The sequence below is a fragment of the Ischnura elegans genome, chromosome 9 (assembly GCF_921293095.1).
Source record: "Ischnura elegans chromosome 9, ioIscEleg1.1, whole genome shotgun sequence".
Classification (NCBI taxonomy): Eukaryota; Metazoa; Arthropoda; class Insecta; order Odonata; family Coenagrionidae; genus Ischnura; species Ischnura elegans.
This window is the reverse complement of record NC_060254.1, coordinates 102,460,861-102,479,802: the sequence shown is the minus strand read 5'-3', so window position 1 is coordinate 102,479,802 and position 18,942 is coordinate 102,460,861. Positions and strand designations below refer to the sequence as shown.

Genomic DNA, 18,942 nt, shown 5'->3' with positions numbered 1-18,942 from the left:
GCTGTGTGTGATCTGAGTTTATATTTTTGGATGATGTATTTGTCAAAAACAAGATATTCCAATTCATCTTCCCTTATACTTATGAAGACATATTTTCCTCATTAGTATCACCTAAGAACGCACATAAAATCCGAATTTTGCTTTAAAATCTAATAAAAAAGTGTTACATGATGAAATCATTTTCAATTTCCCCAAGACGTTCGTGTGTATATTTTTTCAGTAATAATTAGTGCTCAAATTTAGGAACTTACGCTCAGGTAGTAATTATATTAAACAGTATAATTAATTAAATGTAATTAAATTGTGAGACTCGTGCGCTAAATTAATTTCACATTATATTTTCAAGGAAGGACGCAACGGTAAAAAGAAAGCCTTTGTGGTGGGGATGATTTGCATTTGCGACTAATTATGCTTATTGATGGATAATAAATTCCATGATTTATCAATATCCTTTGTACTTAATGATATTTGCTATAATTTGATAAGCTAGTGTACATGATAGCTTCTTAGGCCATGGCAGGCGTAATTCATTATGAGTAAAAATTCATGTCAGCTGCATTTTGTTTCTATGCTTTTACTTCCATTTTATTTCACTACATAACTGTTGGAAGAACATGTGTCCATCCATTATCGCATTTAAAGTATGGGTCGTTCCTCTACATTTAGTTTTTGCTTTAATTATTTTCTGCCACGATTTCTCTTAAAGTGAGTTATTTATCTAAGGAAGGCGCTTTATTTGATTTCACTAAATCATTGCTATAACCTTACTACTACATGGTACCCCACCCCTTAAATAGGCGTTTGGTGGGGGGTGTTAGGGAAGCAGCCCTTACCAAATAAAAAGGAAATGCTCTAACGATGTTCCGCCCAAAATGTATTAAGTCCTTTACTTTTAGGGAGAAACACGAATTCCCGTTAATTTTCGTGCGGCAAAATATCAATCTTAATTTATTATCTTATATAATCTTTTCCATCAAACTTGTAAATATAGTGTGGTTCTTTTATGATGTTCTCCGAGTCGATGTAAACGATATGTGTGGGTGAGAAACCAAGGGATACAAAGTGATTTCAAAGGGATGCAACGTGAGTGAAGATAAACAGATTTAGGTACAGAAATTAGGTATAGATAACAAACGAGATCAATTAGATATTTAGTGGCGCACTTGAATTTCCACTCGATGTCATCACATGACAGACACTCGTATCTCTTGGCAACCAAGTTTTTGTGTATTTCCTCTAACAATTAAGTTTACCAAACTATGTTGAGTAGAATATCACTTGTGCCCCTTCGCTTCTCTTCCCGTCATATCTATTCTCAGCTTCCCAAGCAATCTAAGCCCAGCACGCAGCCTCCGAATCTTCATCTCTTTAGTCTCTAATTCTTTAAAGATCTTTATACTGGATAAACGATTTCTGTGCGACCGTAGCAGTTTTAGGCGAATCGCAGAGCTTTTATTTGAATTTTATTAAATTCACGGATGAACTCTTTCTATGCTCGCTACTTATCCAATTTATGACCGCAGGGGTGCCATATAGCTCCTCTCATTAACTTTTTCATCCGAAAATCCGTCCACAACACATTTCACGAATCCTAGTCTACAGGCCTCTGTCACATTTATTTTTAATATATGTTCCGCACGTTACGTTCCCTGTATGTTTGCTGGGGTGGGGCAAGAGTAGAACTTACTTAACACCAGACGACGTATATTCAGGGTAGGGAGGCCAGTTTCTTTATCTGGGCCATCTTACTCCTTGCGGTATTATTTTAGGGTGTCCTAAGACCTTTCCCGGAATGCGAATCCGGGGCACTTCGGTTACCAATCAAGCGCTCTACCCTATTGGCTACAATTCAGTCGAGTATTCATTTATTTCGCTGGAAAAGGTCCTCATAAGAAAGATAAATGTGGATAAATCTTCATGCTTTGGATATTAATTTAACCTTTAAGTGCATTAGGCATCACCTCAACGAAGTAAAATTTCGTTACTATAGGGAAAAGAAAGTAATCCTAGTCACTTAAAAAAAATGATTCAAGGACTTTTCGTGATGAATTCATAACATAAGGATGCTGCGTCAACTAAACAAAGCGATCATTCAATGGTATTCATAAAATCTCAGATTCGGTTTAGGTATGCAAAGTCAATTCGAAGAGCTTTAGTGTGACAGTTTCTAATGGTGATCTAGGTGCTTGCATGTATCAATGCAGAAATTAAATATTTCATCCAATGTCTAAAAGCATCACAAATGAACGAGAGTGAAGAGTGGGGAATGGTATGCGTAAAAATCTTTTTTATCTTTGGTGCGAGATTGACAGTGCTAGTCATTGAGACCGGCGAAATCCTTTCTGAGGCCTGGTATAGCTAGGAAGAGCCGAAGGAAAAATTGGATGATATCCGACCAGTTTGTATCGATTCCCAGGATTGGAGCAAAATCTTCTCAAAGCTGTGATAAATGAGATAACATAATAACCTTTTGGGCAGACTCCTCACTACTAGTCACTAGTTATCGGGTTTTTATATTGCTAGCTGTTATACTACAATATCCTTTCACTCGACATGTTTCAAATTAGGATCGGCTAAAGCTTTCACTTCCCTGACTGTAAGAAGCCACCTTAACAGCGGTATATTCTTTTCACGGGAATTTAACCGTGGTACCGGGAGGTAGCTGAAAATATACATGCAAGGACTGTTAGAAAAGACGGAAGGAAAAACCGATGATCTCGACCTAGGGGAAAAGATTCATGGAGTTGAAGTGCATTCTCCCTAAAGCTTGTTTCATGCGATCATTTTTCATGTGCATCAAAGGTTCCAAGAAGAATAATATAAAAAACAGATTTAGTGTAACAGTTTATTGAGCAAATTCTCTTATGGTCGTCATGGTGCTTGGCTTGTACATGTGCACAAAATAAATATGGCTTGCAAATTCACAAAGCTATAAGCATCATGACCCCGCGAACATGCGAGGATGGAAGGAAAATGGGAAGGGTTAGGGTGCAAATATTATATGGGGTGGTGCGGAATTAACCGTGGTAGGCGTAGGGAGCGGCGAAAGCCTTGGCGACGACGGGAGCGGCGACGGCGGCCTTGACGACGGCACCTTCGCGGTGGACGACGGCGTTGAATCCGTTGACGGGGTCGGCGGTGTATTCGACCGTACGGCGGGTGCCGTCGGGTTCAACCAGGCTGTAGGATCCGTGGACGACGTCTCCGTCGCGGGTCTCGGTCTGTCCCTTGGAGTCTCCGGTCAGAGCATCCTGGATGTCATAGGAGTAGCTGTAGTGAGGGTTGGGGTCGTAGTCGGTGTCAACGGCGACCTTGGCGACGGCTGGAACGACGGCCTTGGCGGCGTAGGCGAGGGGACGGGCGTAAGCGGCGTGGCCGTAAGCGGGGGCCACGACGGCGGGGGCGCCGAGGTATCCGGCGTTAGCGACGGCCACGAGGGCGAAGAGGGCGACGAACTGAAAGGAGAAATAGGAAGACATTGTTAATTGAAATTTCCGTTGGTAGATGGTGCTGAGACTAGAGGCTGTTTATCCTAATCGTAATGTGTAAGTGTCTACAGAGAAAGATTCTATCTAGAAGATTGAAACACACGAGGGCCAGGAACCAAGTGCCAAAAACTTGTTCGCCCGGTCATCCTCGTGAGGGATGTGGAGAGAATGGAATGGAAGCGCCACCGCGAAGTGAGCCAGGCGAAGCCTCCTTGGTTAGGATAGGGAATGATGGGCTAGGTTGGACCACCACTAGCGAATCCATACTTTGACGTTCCCACAGGAATGAAAGAATATTATATACAGAAGTATTTCACTGATTTTTCTCTAGATTTTCTGTATCTAAAATCTATCATCTCAATAGGGAAGTGACTGGGAGATGTTATAGCACCTGCCGTTAACAAATAAAATGGAAATACTCGAACTAAGTGCTGCCTGATATTTATTTAAATAATTTATTTTTATTATTGTTTTATTTGTATTTTATTTTCGTAACGATGGAGTTACCAAGACGGATGCATGTATTAAGTTACAGTGTTGAGTGATTTTTGCGGGCGAATTTTTAAATAGAGCACTTAAAATCGATACCTTTTGCCTTAAGGGTTAGAACATGCCAGAAATGATAAGCGTGTATCCTAATTTGTGAGTGCAGTGGAGTGTTCTGCGTTGCCTGAATTTACCTTTTCTAGGATAGTGGAACATTTCGAGGTAGCAGTGAGAGGAGGTGGTTTAAGGGTTTTTAACCCCACCCCCCGAAAAAGGTTTAGAGGTGGGTGCCATGGACCCTTGTGTGATCAGCTTTTTCTGAGGAATACTCCAAATGATCCAGTACAGATTCCGAGTAACAGCGATTACTCCTTGAGATAATCAAAAGTTATTCTGCCTTTAATCCAGTGTACACTGACGGATCAAAGTATTTTCGTCCGTTTTGCGGGTAATCAACGGTAAGTTAATTCCCTTATGAAGCCTATGTGTAGCTGAACATTTTGCTATTAACCAGCATTGGATGCAGTTTTCAAATAATATGGTTACTATCTTATCTGCACGCACTCCTAGAGTAGTCTATTCGTGTTATCAAATTTCCTGTCTTTCCGATCATTAAATGGATGTATTCTGCCTTATCCTATATCTAGTAAATGTGAACAAAGATTTATTTTGTGTGGCTACCGGGGGCGCCCAGGAATCGGAGGAAATGGAAAAGATTACAAAGCAGCGGAAGAGGCACTCGGAAAAGAGGAGGTAGAGACTCCGATGGTACTGGCGGAGGATTAAAGGACCCCCTTAGAAGGGAGATTGTGAGATAGGCCATTACTGGTTAAAAACTTAGTAACATAAAAAAACTACTTATCGCCGTTGATTTCTTCATCCAGTGTGTGAAGGAGAGAGGAAATGGCCATATCAAGCAGGATGGAAAAGCCGCTATGCATTTAATCACGCATTCCTCTTCATTGAAGAGAGAACACAACCTCCCTGTGACGATTACGATGTCCATATTACCATCATACACACCCTAATGAAATGTGTATCGGGCCTCCATGGACAATCCGGGGATCAGAGGTACGCTACCCGAAGTACTATGTGATTCTGCTAATTAGGTCGATAAATTGTTACATTTCTTTAAAGACACTGGCCTATTGGCAAAAATACAACACAAGCAGTTGAGGGTAAAAAGTCTATTGAGAGAAAAACAATATGATTATCGCCAGTTTAACTGCGTGACTGTAGTGGTGCACAATGACCTTTGCCGTCGACATACCCTTGATTACAGTAAGATCACTGCTGGTTTTCTGAGGAAATAAATTTGAGGAGGATAATATAAATACGATTATTCAATACGGGTGCTGCGCAATATTAAATGAATTTTGTAGACTATTTAAATTGTGTAGACAAAATAAATTATTTGTGATACCCATTTCTGACACTCAAAATTATGTGTGATTTTAACTGAAAATTAAAAGGCGTCAGCTCCTTCCTGAAGTGAGCTGTATTAATATATGATATTTCGTTAAATGTGTAAGCAAGAAACAACACTTCCGCAAAATTAGAATCTTAAGTTTCGAGTAAATTTAAATGACTTGATGGTGCTTAATGTAAATGAGAAGTGACATAATTTTCCGCTATACTTCGCTATTCAAAAATGTGTAACATTTGAAAATTTTAAAAGATGATTAGCAGTCGGGTGTTTGCAGTGGTTAACCTGGAGCTAGTTACTTGTGCAGTTACTTGTGTCACTGTAACCTTATCCTAACGTCAATCGCCATTCGTTAGTCACTTTTTTTTGCTCAACCGGTAGATACTATTCAAGTTTAAGCTCAATTGACTAGATTTACATAAGTTTAGATTTAGATTAGGCTAGTCTTCCTGTGCATTTCTTCCAATAGCTGCACTCCAGCCCAGGCGTCAGTGGATAGATAAGAAAGACTAGATATTATACACGTGTTCCCTCGCCCTAATTAGGGGTCACCAGTGGCATGTGTCGGGTAGTCTTGTAACCTACGTTATCGCCAAGAAAAATGCTCTCAATTAGCAGTTGACCTTCACATTGATAGTGCGAAATTCCTCCGTCTGTGAAGTAGTCATTTAGGAACAACTTCTACTGCCACTTATATTAGTTAACCCACAGCTCGAACCACTCTGTTGGAAGGAAGTATTTTACTTATGTATACACTAGTACCATCTAGACAGCCGAGAATATTGAACAATAAAACCTACAGTCTTTCATTTCACTTTTGGGATTTTAATATGCGGGGAAATTCAGACGATTCCTACTTAGTTGATCTGTTTGTAGCGCCTTAGCATAAAGAAATGCGTAAGTTATGAATTTTTTTACTTTTTTGTAACCTCATTGTAATTCAAGTAACTAGTCGTATAGAAATTTTGACCTAAGGATTGGGTAAGCGTGGAAGGAGCACGCCTTTGTTGAAACACCATGCATTTCACTCAGATAGGGAATTATTTCTTTTCTTTTGGTCACATGGTGTCGCTACTGCTATTATTGGGGATATCTTAAGGTTTGACCTAGGTTTTGAACCTGAGACTCCTCGAACAGTATCCTAACAACTAATCCTTTTATGGTGCTCTACTTCCTTCTATGAAAATACAAAAATATCAAGTAGACGTCTTATGTAACCTAAAACACGCTTCTATCGAATGATTCTCTGTCTCTGAAACGATAATGATATATGGAAATCGTCACTTTGGAGTGCTATTGCGGTTAGATTACGCGGGGAAAAGACCGTTAACCATTTAGAAAATTTGTATATGCTCTTGTTACTGGTCTGAATTATCTGTAGAAAGAAATATTTATATGAAAAAATTGATTTCATTATATCTGTCATTACGTAAGAGTTAACCTAAAAATATTTTGAGTCTCGTATCATGAAAGTTTAAGAAATATCTACATAATTATTAATCTATATATTATATAGTTGGAATATTATGTAGCTTTGATTGAAATGCAATCCCAAAGCCTGGGCCATTCGGTAACTGGCTAAAAAAAACTGGCTACCAATCTCCTATGAAGGCTCTATTATCATGTTAAAATTACGAATAAAAATGTCCATTGAGTACGAACCAACTAACCGACTTAAAGAGCTTACCCAAGAGCATCAAGCAACATTTATAAGTACACTTCAAGCTATTGATGTACATGAAATAATAATGTGATTCTAAATCTCAAACTCCTCAGGCTGTTCACAAAAACTCTGGCTACGAGGCTATCTAGCTCCCCCAAAGCTAACTGTATCCTGTTGCAAGTATATTAGTAATGTGTTTTCTTTCATTGAACCCTTGTACATGTAGTGAGCTGTTTGTTTACTAATGACACTCTATCATTGAAACGCTGTCCTTGGGTAGAGCTCCCAGCCCCTTGGGCCGGAGTTTGAATCCCTGTTGGGGCAGGGTTCTTTCAGAGTCTGCCTGATTCCTGTTTTAGTGTTTTGTGCTGGGGACAGCAAATACTGCGCTCTGTCCTTCGAAAAAGACGTGGTCCCCTTCCGTGACGAGCGGGCTAATGCCGACGCCGGGTTTCTCTCCTCCCTTCCTTCCCAATTCTTCCCTCAGCGCGAACGACATCAGGTGTATGAAGTGACTCTTTCCCGCTGTATGTGAATCGAGGTTCGAGCTGACAAAAACAAATAGTTTGAATCGAGACCATGGGTTCCACCTCAGCCAATCGTTGAACCCAACCAATAGTCGCCAACCACCAATCACATCCCGCTTTACCCTTGGCAATATAATCCCGATTGCTCGATCCCTGCATTGGACTGCCCTGAATAAGATGAACAACTCGCTCTTCGAAACGTTGATGGCGAATTTTTCCACCCGAATGGAAGCCCGAGAAACTCTCAGACCTCAGATGCCTAAAAGCCTACGAAAACCGTGCCGTAAAAAGTCGACAAATGTTCCGCATCCCACGACCACCCATGTAAGTGTATGTGACAGTTGTTGAACTCACCTTGAGTGCCATGGTGTTCACGGTGCAATCCCGAATAGGTCTGTGTCTTAATGCACCCCAATGAATTCGTATTTATAGTCGCACGTGCAAGCGACGCCCCCGCACCCCGCACCCCCTCCCTAGGCTCTGCTCTCCGTTTTGCTTCTTATAATGCTTGATGTTATAGGGCGTCGCTCCCTACCCCCACCTACCGCTCTCCTACCACCCTCCGACCTGCACTTGCTTTCCTTTCTCCGCGAAATCTCGCGTCGACCACGCCTATTTTATCCTTCGGCGCCTCGAGATCTATTTGCCGACAAAGGGGTGCTCGAGTTATCGGATTTTTGCGCCCCAAATTTAAGGTGTTCCACCGATATTGAAAGAAGTGTTTTTTTCCATAAAATATCTTCATTCGGATGTACTTTATCGGTTGTTTTTAAAATATATTTTATTTTAATTATTGTTATAATTGCTCAACCAAATTCTTGATACATATGGTGCGACTGCAGTTTCCTTTCGTAACCTTAATAGAAGATGATACACACGATAGCATTACGTAGGTTCTGAATATCAATATTTAGTGCAGATGCGCAAGAACGTTTTTTTGCAGGATTTTTAGATTGATTTAAGTTGGCTATGACTACATAAGTGAGATCCGTGGCATGAATTGGGTATAGTATGACGAATTTTCGCTTAATCATCATGGTCACACATGATTGATAACACTTCAGGAATACCTCTTTGGGTAATTTTTGGATTTTTACGCCCCAGCCGAGGGATATAATATATCGATTGCTGTTGAAACATATTTGAATGAATGAATGAATAATTTAGTAATTTTCCTGATGCTATACTTAAAAAATAATGAAAAATATATATTTTCTTAGCAATATAACTAGAAAAATCGAGAATTAAAACAAACACAGTGAAACTTTAAGTCTAAATTTATAAAATTCTCACAATCATAATTCTGAATTCAAATATCATGTAAATAATTTAACAAAATTCATCTGAATACTTTTTTCAGTTTAAAATGGAAGGACTGCACTAAAATACTGTTATTAAATATGAAAACACAACTGGATTTTTACTTTAAGTTTTTTTTTTGAAATGACACTGAACGATCGAATTTCTCCGAATTTTCATGCCTGCTTGTTGAAGACGGTCAAATATCACTGTGAGTTTCATATAAATATGTTTTAGCCATTATTTTGATATGAGGCCAATCATTGCTCGTGGGTAATGAATAAAATAGCATATAGACCCTTCATTATACGTGATGGTACACACTAATCGTCTACTGGTGAATACAATGAGAAATTTTCTTTTATCAACTCTTAATAACATAGCCAGTTTCGATGAAATATCTTTTTGATGCTCTTATCAAATTGATACAAATCAATTTCGTTCCTCGAATAAAAATGGCTCCATGATATAATCAGTTTTTGGAAAAGCCATGATGAATAATGTAATTGTTAAATAACGAATGTTATTTTAAGTCGCATAAATTTGATTTTAACATAAAAAGTGTCAGAAATGTGCGCGATTTTTTTTTAAATATAAGGACGCAAATTTATATTTGTTTTGAATTGCAAAAGCAATGTACAGTCTCATCGTGCGAGTGTACCAAAGATAAGTGTGCCAAAACACTTCTTCGGTGGTTTATTATTTTCTCTGCGGTGTACATGGACTCTCTCCTACTATTTTTTTATGCATCCACCTTTTCAGATTATTTTATCTCCCAGATTCACTATTGACCGCAGCAATTTGTTATCTTTCCCAGTAAAACTGTGTCAGAAATTCGCTGAGGTGTGAAATTGCCTCCCGTTGCGTGAGTTCCATTAATTTCTTGGGCAGAATATATGCGGTACAGTGCATCGGTTGTGTGGTTTTCGAGTCTTTTAACTTCTCTAAATTTTAGAATGGTTTTTCGACCAAGGTCGTATAAGATTTAGGTTTTATCGATGGAAATGCTGAGATTTTTATGGGGAGTCATCGTATAATAAATTAATTAAAATATCTTAGTTGCTATTTATTAATGCCGTACATTAAATCTATGCACATGCAGTTAAATTCCTTTCGGATTTCTTTTATACTTCTCGAAGAATTCTTTCAAAAGCATTCCTTGTTTACCCTATGTATGTTGGCTAGTGAATAGCTAAGGTATTCCAGAAATCATGTGGTGGTAACGCTATTATTGTCGTCATTTCGTTTGATATTGACATATGGATGAGGTTTATGGTAATCATCATAACCTTGGCCCTTTCATCTTTTAAATAGCATTTTATTTATTAATAAAATGATAAGTTGGTCTGTTCACCTTTCATGGGAAATATTCAGTGATAAAAATGTGAGTAAGGAACAAAATTCTCCTTTCTAATGTAAATAATAATCGAAATGACAAAATAATCACGAAAACGTTGTAAATTATGTGATTGTTCTGTTCATCACCAGTTGCGGAGTTGGTTTTTCTCAAATCGCAAACGTAACTCTCAGTCAATAAACTTCTGATATTTTGAGAACTGTGATTTATAAAAGCCCCAGTTTTCTTAAATACTTGGGAAGTGAAACATCTGCATTTTTAGGTATGTTTATTGAATTTTCCGTTCATGTTGAAGTTTTACTTCAGGCTTCAGATAAATGGAAGCAAAATGGCAATCAGTAAAAAAATACTGTTACCACAAGTAAACACTTATGACCGGTCATGTATGTTATCGTCCTTGCATTTTACGATTTGGTCATCCATCAAACTAAGCAATTCTTATTTATCTCATTTTGCAATTTGGACATTCTTTTTTATTTCATTTTTCTCGCTTCGTTGGAATATTTATTCTAGATGATTTATGAGATCTCTTCACGTTGCATGAGCTTCTCCGTCGAGGCATCGGTACCCGAGTAATCACTGCCTCTTAGTGGGGGATCCGAAGAGGCCCACTTTATTTAAACAAGTTTAACCATTATACGTGATTTTCTTTTTTCTCTTATCTTTAATTAATGATTAAATAATTCCTGGGGTATAGGTCATATATAATGCAAAAAGTTGTTATCCAACGTTTCGGTTTCGGTAAACAAATATATGCCAAACTAAGCCCTGGTGAATGTTTTAAAATAAACCGAAACGTTTGCTAACAACTTTTTGCATTATACGTATGACCTATACTCCAGGAATTATTTAATCATTAATTAAATGATGTCAATATAAGAGAAAAAAGAAAATCTAATTATCTAATCAACCAAGGAGGAAAATTAATCATCACTTTCATATGTTATCCATGTAGGTTATTATCGATAGATATCGCTTTCGCTTGCTTGCTTTCGTGGGCTTCGGAGTCTTAATTTTTGCGTTAACATTGCCGCAGAGTAGTAATCAGCTTACTCCGAAGGTAGGACAGATTTCGAATACGATTTCATCTGATTTTCGCGTCCTTTTGAAAATTTTAACTTTAAAACCGATTTTTTTACCACCCGCACAAAATGTTATCATTTATGTAATGCTACACCTTATTCGCCAATATAAAACCTTTTATACTTAGTAGCACTTACATGTGGTCTGAAATATGATTTATATTATAAGAAATTTCACGAACTCATAGTTAGGGGATCACTGATGTGGTCTAAATATCAATGGCAAAACCTATAAGCTTGAGAGTGTAATGAAAAATCCGATATGCTTAAGAAATACTTACTGTGTAGTGTACTCTTTCTCATCGGATTCATGTTCGTTTTTTTGCGTCGTCATTTATCGTTATTATTTTCCCCGTATACTTCATGGGTTGTGAGAAGATGACTCACTCAGGATGCAGTGTTTTACTTCTGAAAATATACAGAATTTTCTCAGATTACCGTTATTTTAATCGCTATTTTGAGCAATAAAAATCGGGTAAAAGGTGAAATAATGTAACTTTTCTCCGTAAGGCCCTGTTCTTCGTTTAAAACATTTTTTTCTTAAAAGTATTTAGTGGTTAATCACATTCTGTTTCCTTCAATTTTTTTTATATTTCTTATTTATTTCGTCATTACTCAGTGACCTCATTCAAATTAAGCGTGTGTTCTACAAATAAGGTGGTCCAACGTTGGAAACAGATTCCATTTCATTTTAAATCGATCGATCGTTTGCTGCTCTGGATATTTATGACACGGTGTCGTTCTCCTCCAATGCATGCAAACTCCTTTCAAAAAAGTTGGCGTCTGCTCCCGTTATTGACGCCATCTGACACGCACGGCATTACCATAATGTGCACTTGCGTCAAAGTACGGTTTGCTGATTAATTTTTCATGGTGGTATTGAAGCCCACTTTATTACGATACACGTAAGAAGATGCTTTGAATTTAAATATTCCCGCAAGCTGTAATCAGTGCCCACGCTTCAATACTCTCCCGTTGAATTTTCTGATATTTATTTAATATTGATTTAATATTGGTTGCCTTTGTGTCGTCCTATTCCGCAACTTGTGAAGTATTTACCTATGAAAGGTCTCGCGGGATCTGTGCTCCATTTATTGGGAATGCGCCCATTCATTGGCGGCATACTAGGACATTGAAATGTGAGTCTAAAATGTGACACACTAAGGCAGGTGATAAAGTTAGTCATAGAGAGCTCTATACTCGCGTGAAAGTGGTTTGAACTGATTGAATTCCGGTGGAAATTTATGGGAAAACGCCATGCCAGTTGCATTTGTCGCGAATATAATATCGCGAGTGTAAACCCTGCCTGCTGACATGTCATTATCATCCCTATACAGGATGTGTCCACGTAATTCATAGCCATTCTCTAATTCTGTGTTAGTAATTTCCTGATAGTTATTAACTTTCGCGTTTGGGTTTTTTATGCAACGTAGATACTTACTCAATATCTGTAATGATTTATTTATTCCCAATTCCACCTAAAACTGCACTGTATTAGTCTTTGAATGAGGTTGTTTTTTACAAGTTTACAATTAAACGTGCAGGAACATGCATGCTCTGGGTAGGGGAAACCCACCCTGGTGGAACTTGAGCCCGCCTACTCCTGTTTTGCAGGTGAGGACTTTACCCCACCTGCACTGATACGGGGCGGTGTGTTTTGGAGAATAAAATTCTGAGCATTATCTTACGCACGAATTCTTACAACCTTGTTAGAGTTTGTGCTCTGCCATCTTGATTTTAAAGAGAAATTTTGGGTAGCTTGGATTGTTGAGGCAATTACAAAGTACTCCTTTCTCGTCGCAGAGTTTTGGAGTAAGGTACATTCCAACTCCAGGGTTGTAAGTTGCTCTCCGAGTGCCTGAAGCAAGAGGTTGGTTTAGATGGTCACCATGAATGTCATCCCAGTCTAAGCCACGTATGAATGTAATTCCCACATTGAGGTCCATTGGGGATCCTCCGTATCTGCGTGAGTTGGAAGGGTTGACGCAGAGTTGAACCCGCCAACCGAGAATCAGTATTCGAGCGCCTAATCCACTTGGTGTACTCTTATATCCTCTGTTATACATAATAAGTTCATAGTAATTGCTAGTTTCAGAAATCATAATTTTCACGCATTTACCTTTTATCAGCTAATTTTTTTGGAACATAAATGTATACTATGAGGTACATTCTTTTTTATGGGGCCAACATATTGGCAGGAAAAGGAAAGTAAGAACTCATAAAAAATAGTAGAATGTATGATAACATACGTAGCAGAGGTATGGTACGTTAAGGAAAAATACAGAAATTGGTAACTAATTGACGAAATAGAGAGATTGCATGAGGAGGAGTTGCAGAAAGAGTAGAATTGACACAGAAATAAAACAATAATGAAGATGATGTATGTATTTTGTGTTTGATTATTGTCGTGGGGAGAAGAATAACATTACGTATTGCTCTTTTATAGTCACTGAATATTGCTTTTTTTTAATCTTCCTCTTGTCACACTTTTTGTGCTTGGAATTTTAAGTTGCTGATATATAATTCAATGAGAGTGATACGAATTGACCTTTTTGTGCCAATAAAAATTATCCCACCACTTTTACTTATCAGTGGTGGGATTGTATTTGAAACGATGCATCCAGAATTTTCAAGCCTTTGACGTAATTTTTTTATTTTTCATTTTTGTTGTCATCAATCTTCTGCAAAGATTGAGAATCAATGTCCTGACATACCATCTGGTCTTCTTCATTCTGCTAGTGCAATTTTAGTCTTTAGAGTTGCTGGTCTTATTTTGGTAAATTTACATAATTAGCACGAAAATGAAAGGATTATGTCAATTTTGTAAATGATTTGAGGCATTTGTTTTAAGAAATGTAATTCAATTTTTAATTTGCCAAAGCACTGTGCATTTTATCCTGGGAGAGCCACTCAATCGCTGTGTGATTCAACCCCTAGTTTGGTTTGGATGAGTGAGTGAGGTTGGACCGTCGATAATGCAGTGCAGTTAAATTTACGCTGTGCTATTAGAAAATAATGTATATATGTTTTGGTAAAGGTTTCTATCCTAGTTTCTACGTTTCTCCAGGGTTCACGTGAATTAATGGCAGATTTTTTCGAAGCCATAAATCATTAAAGTTATTTCTCTTGGAGAGTACCCTGACAGAGATTTTTTACAGTCGGAATATGGGGATATTTAATCAATATAAAAATTAAATTAAGTCGCAAAATAATTATAAAAAATCATATTGTATGCTAATAATTTGGTATTTCTGTAATAGTTTGGAAAGTGTGTTCTCAGAGGGAAATAGACTACTGTCTTATTTCATATTGTTTTGGCAGCCGCTTGTGACTGCGTAGTTCAAAAGAAATAGGAAGGCTTATTCAAGAATTTTAATGGGGTTCACTTGTCCTCTTAAATGTGGAAATGGGAGGACACTTAATGATAATGATGAAAATTTTTTCGAAAGATAAATGTATGGATAAATAACCGAGAGGGAAATGTAATGAACTTCCATGTTTCTTCCAGGTTCCATGCAAGTGTTTTTGATGACGAACTGTTTTTCAATAATTTGGACTTTTTCAAAAATTTGTCACCCGTAGATTATATTGGAAACTGAAGTTATTAAAGCAGGAAGTGTTTGACGAACTTCAGTTTTCTTGTTATATCCATAGATACTGTTAGGTATGCCTACTCTTTATTAAATGGCAAGTCATTAATAATTGAATAGCGCATGCTCCTTTTTTAGGATTATTTAGTTTTTTTATGGTTGCATCTGGTTTGTTAAACGATAAATCACCCGAGTTCGACCATGACAAATCAATCTCATGGCGGAGTTTGACCGCAGGGCTTCTTAGTTTCTGCTTAAATAGATTACAGACCTCAGCTATAAAATTAGGTTGAATTATTTCTATAGCTCAGAGTTTCAAAATTTCAAATCGAAGGTTGGTTAGGATGGGCGAGAATAAAACTAGGCCATGCAGGTGTGGATTTGGTGAGTTCGTATTCCTTGAAAGCCTAACTTCTCCCTCGAAGATTTTAACCCTTCACTAAGATTCGCAAATTTTTCACTCATGTGAACAAAGGTAATCTATAAACGTCGTAAATTTTAAATGACCTACCAACGAAAGACGCATTAAGGCAGTGTAGCGGTCAGGTAGTGAATGGAAAAGGGTAGGACCCAGGTGTCATTTAGGCCAGGTAATATTGCAGGAAGAATTTTTAGGTTCAAGGGATAAATGACTTTTGGTGGAGTTGAGGCAGGGGCATTGTGCTCCGCTGCTCCAACTCACAAACCTTCTCATGATAATGAGAGGTGCACTACGTAATTGTTTAAATATGACAATGAACTTGATTTTATGTGCTCTTACAATTATTTTACTTTCGCATTTCAATTGCTTTTTCTTCTGTAGAGATTTCTTAATGCAAGGTCGTGGCTAGGAATGTTTTAGAGTGGTTAAGTTTGGAGGTGGTGCATTTTTCGGGGGTTTATGTGTAGAATTGAGTTCTTTCCCGGCGACCTAATGAGATGACCTCTTCCCGGGTTTCCAACCGGGTCAAGTTTTCCATCGCATACGTTTCAAATGGCAAACTCCGCCACCGTCCATAAGGCGTTGAGGAGCATCTTCCATCAGATCGGGGACTTCGGAGGATTAAATAAGCCAATTAAGTAGTGGTATAAATTTATTTACATTATTTAAATATTAAATATAAAATAATCTAGCTAAATTAACCGAGGTAGGCTTTTCCGTAAGCGGGTGCGGCGTAGGCGAGGGGAGCGGCGTAGGCCTTGGCGACGACGGGTGCGGCAATGGCGGCCTTGACGACGGCGGGCTCGCGGTGGACGACAGCGTTGAATCCGTTGACGGGGTCAGCGGTGTAGTCGACGGTACGGCGGGTGCCGTCGGGTTCAACCAGGCTGTAGGATCCCTGGACGACATCTCCATCACGCTGCTCGTGCTGTCCCTTGGAGTCTCCGGTCAGAGCATCCTGGATGTCGTAGGAGTAGCTGTAGTGAGGGTTGGGGTCGTAGTCGGTGTCAACGGCGACCTTGGCGACGGCTGGGACGACGGCCTTGGCGGCGTAGGCGAGGGGACGGGCGTAAGCGGCGTGGCCGTAAGCGGGTGCCACGACGGCGGGGGCGCCGAGGTATCCGGCGTTAGCGACGGCCACGAGGGCGAAGAGGGCGACGAACTGAAAGGAGAAATAGGAAGACATTGTTAATATAAATTTCCGTTGGTAGATGGTGCTGAGAGTAGAGGCTGTATATCCTAATCGTAATGTGTAAGTGATCCATATCTACAGCGGATGAGGACCCAGGGTGGGTCCTTAGAATATTACTGTACATGAGGGCAAGGAACCCATTACCAAAAACTTGTTCAAAACAAGAAATTGATAAATGAAAAGTCCGATGGTAGATAGTGCTGGAAGTAGAGGCTCTATTTCCTAAATGTTATTTGAATGCCAGGACAAGGTAATATTACCAGACAGTTCGTTCCCGTGTCCAAAATGGGATCTCTTCTGCGAATATCGTCACTGCAGTGAGATTCATGCAAACATCTACCTGGAATTAGTGTTACCTCGGGTCAATATGTAGTTTTGTTTGCTTAATGTTGGTGAATGGGTTGAAAGATTTTTGATTGCTTATAGTGTGGCCTATGATATGCATTACAGAGAACTGTTAAATGCAATCATCTCACGGTTTCTGCCAAATTATCAAGATCAGTGGTGGGAAAACCGAGACTGTTTCCTTAATCTTATCAAGTCTTTCTCGCGAGTCCGGTTACGTGCCCAAGTTTAGATGAATAATGCTCACGATGAGTATTGGGGAGATTGATCGCCTTGTGGTGTGAGTGTTTGGCTACTGACTAGGATAAAAGAGAAGCCTTTGGACTCAATGAACGGAAATCCATGTAGTGCTAGGTTTCTAATAATTATAAACTCCTCCGCCCTGAAGATATGAAATGCACTAGCTAGGGTCACACCAGGGCTTAATACTGGCTGAGATATACTCCCACCTGTCCAAAAAATTAAATGAACAAGTGTGAGGAAGTGCATGAAGAGGCCTTAGGACATTCCCAGTCAATAATCTCGTTGTAAGAAGTGACCTAAGGCAGGGAGCCTTCCTCCACCCTTAGTGATAGAAATCCAAAGGCAGGTTGACTCCAGGGTTTAATTAAATAGATAAGGTCTACCCTCAAGTATCCAAGAGTTGAGATAACAACTGCAGTATATTGTTGGGAGAAGCCTTATGGTACCCCTGGCAAAGATCCACGCTTTGAGCCCTTCCACTCTACGTAAAATCCACACGAACATTACCTGGTCCAGTGTGAGTTCTACCATGACCAACCTGCAGTTCGACAGGGAGCGAGTACCGCGAATGCCTCGAGGAGAAGCTTGGGCACGTGTTCTTGGCGGGACGACTTACCTTGAACATGTCTGCGGATCTGTGAGCCGTTGGATGTCTAGTGGTCCTGTGGGCCCGCACTCTGTATATATACTATGTATCGCGGGGCACTTATCCCTCCCCCTTCTCTCTCTCTCTCTGCTTCCTCTCTCTTTCTCTCTCTCCCTTATCCCAACACATCGCGGAGAGTGAGTGAGAGGTCTCTTTCTCTGTAACCCTTCCCTTCACTTCGTTCTCTCCGGGCGTTCATAAACGGGAGCGCAAGCGTCGCCCTCGGCCACCCTCGGATTGCGTTTCGCAGCTGAATTTTTCCGGGCCACGCCCCCCTCCCCCCCCCCAATACTTCCCCCCTCTCCAGACAAAACCGTTCTCCGCTAACGTTTTCGCCAGACGGTCGCATTATTTAATTTCCTACGCACATTTCACGGCGTCCCTTCGCATGCACCGGTCGTGTGCGATCCAAGAAATGAGCTTGTTAACGCCGCGGCCCTGCCGACTGCGGCGATAGGGTATCCGTGGAGATGATTTAATCCCCTGTCGGCTGCCCTTTTATCTTTTGCGTGGTCAGCCACTTGCTTGTTTGGCAACTGTTGAGAGGACACTCACTCCCGTACAACCTGTCTTTTTTGCGACGAATTACTCGCTTAGAAATTAACCTATGATCTCGAAATTTTCGGAGTATTTATAGTAGACTGTTCCCAGCATTTACTTGCATTCAAATTTTCTGTATTAAAATCTGCCACAATATTTCCTTAGATATTAAGTTTTTACATTTGAGATGCCGATAACCAATGACAATAAAAATGCTTTTCTTGGGAATGAAGTAACAGATGTTCCATCAATGTTATTACTCGCTGCACTTTCTTGGTCGACCAAATGCATGGTTTTTTCTGGTTTGGGTTTTTGGTCGTTTTCCTTTTCAGCAGCTGGCTCGTTTTACGCAGATGCATGAATACCACATAATAGTGTAATGTATTTCGCATGGTTGGAGTCAATTTGAATGGAGCAATACAAGATCGGTGTGAGCTGACGCCCCCTGCCGGCAGGCGCATTAGGGTGGTCCTTATGTTTTAAGTTTTCGAATTTCTTTTGGAACACACCCCAGTTTTATTCCATTTGGTGATAAAATAAATAAGGAAAATTATGCTTGCAATCGAGTCCGGGAAAGCGTGCTCCATCGCACTTAAAGTTGTGAAATTTTGGTATTTTTCGGATGTAGCTGAAGATG

General features: G+C 39.5%; 2 protein-coding genes across 2 annotated transcripts; both read right to left on the bottom strand.

Moving 5' to 3' along the window:
- Positions 1–2,831: 2,831 nt before the first annotated feature.
- LOC124165513 (larval cuticle protein A3A-like) lies at positions 2,832–8,007 on the bottom strand. Its single transcript, XM_046542954.1, has 2 exons — positions 7,945–8,007; positions 2,832–3,455 (listed from the first exon to the last, which is right to left on the bottom strand). Exons 1-2 carry the CDS (start codon positions 7,954–7,956, stop codon positions 3,018–3,020), a joined length of 450 nt encoding a protein of 149 aa, XP_046398910.1. The 5' UTR covers positions 7,957–8,007; the 3' UTR covers positions 2,832–3,017.
- Positions 8,008–15,973: 7,966 nt separating this feature from the next.
- On the bottom strand, positions 15,974–17,768 carry LOC124165512 (larval cuticle protein A3A-like). Its single transcript, XM_046542953.1, has 2 exons — positions 17,736–17,768; positions 15,974–16,501 (listed from the first exon to the last, which is right to left on the bottom strand). Exons 1-2 carry the CDS (start codon positions 17,742–17,744, stop codon positions 16,037–16,039), a joined length of 474 nt encoding a protein of 157 aa, XP_046398909.1. The 5' UTR covers positions 17,745–17,768; the 3' UTR covers positions 15,974–16,036.
- Between the last annotated feature and the right edge of the window lie 1,174 nt (positions 17,769–18,942).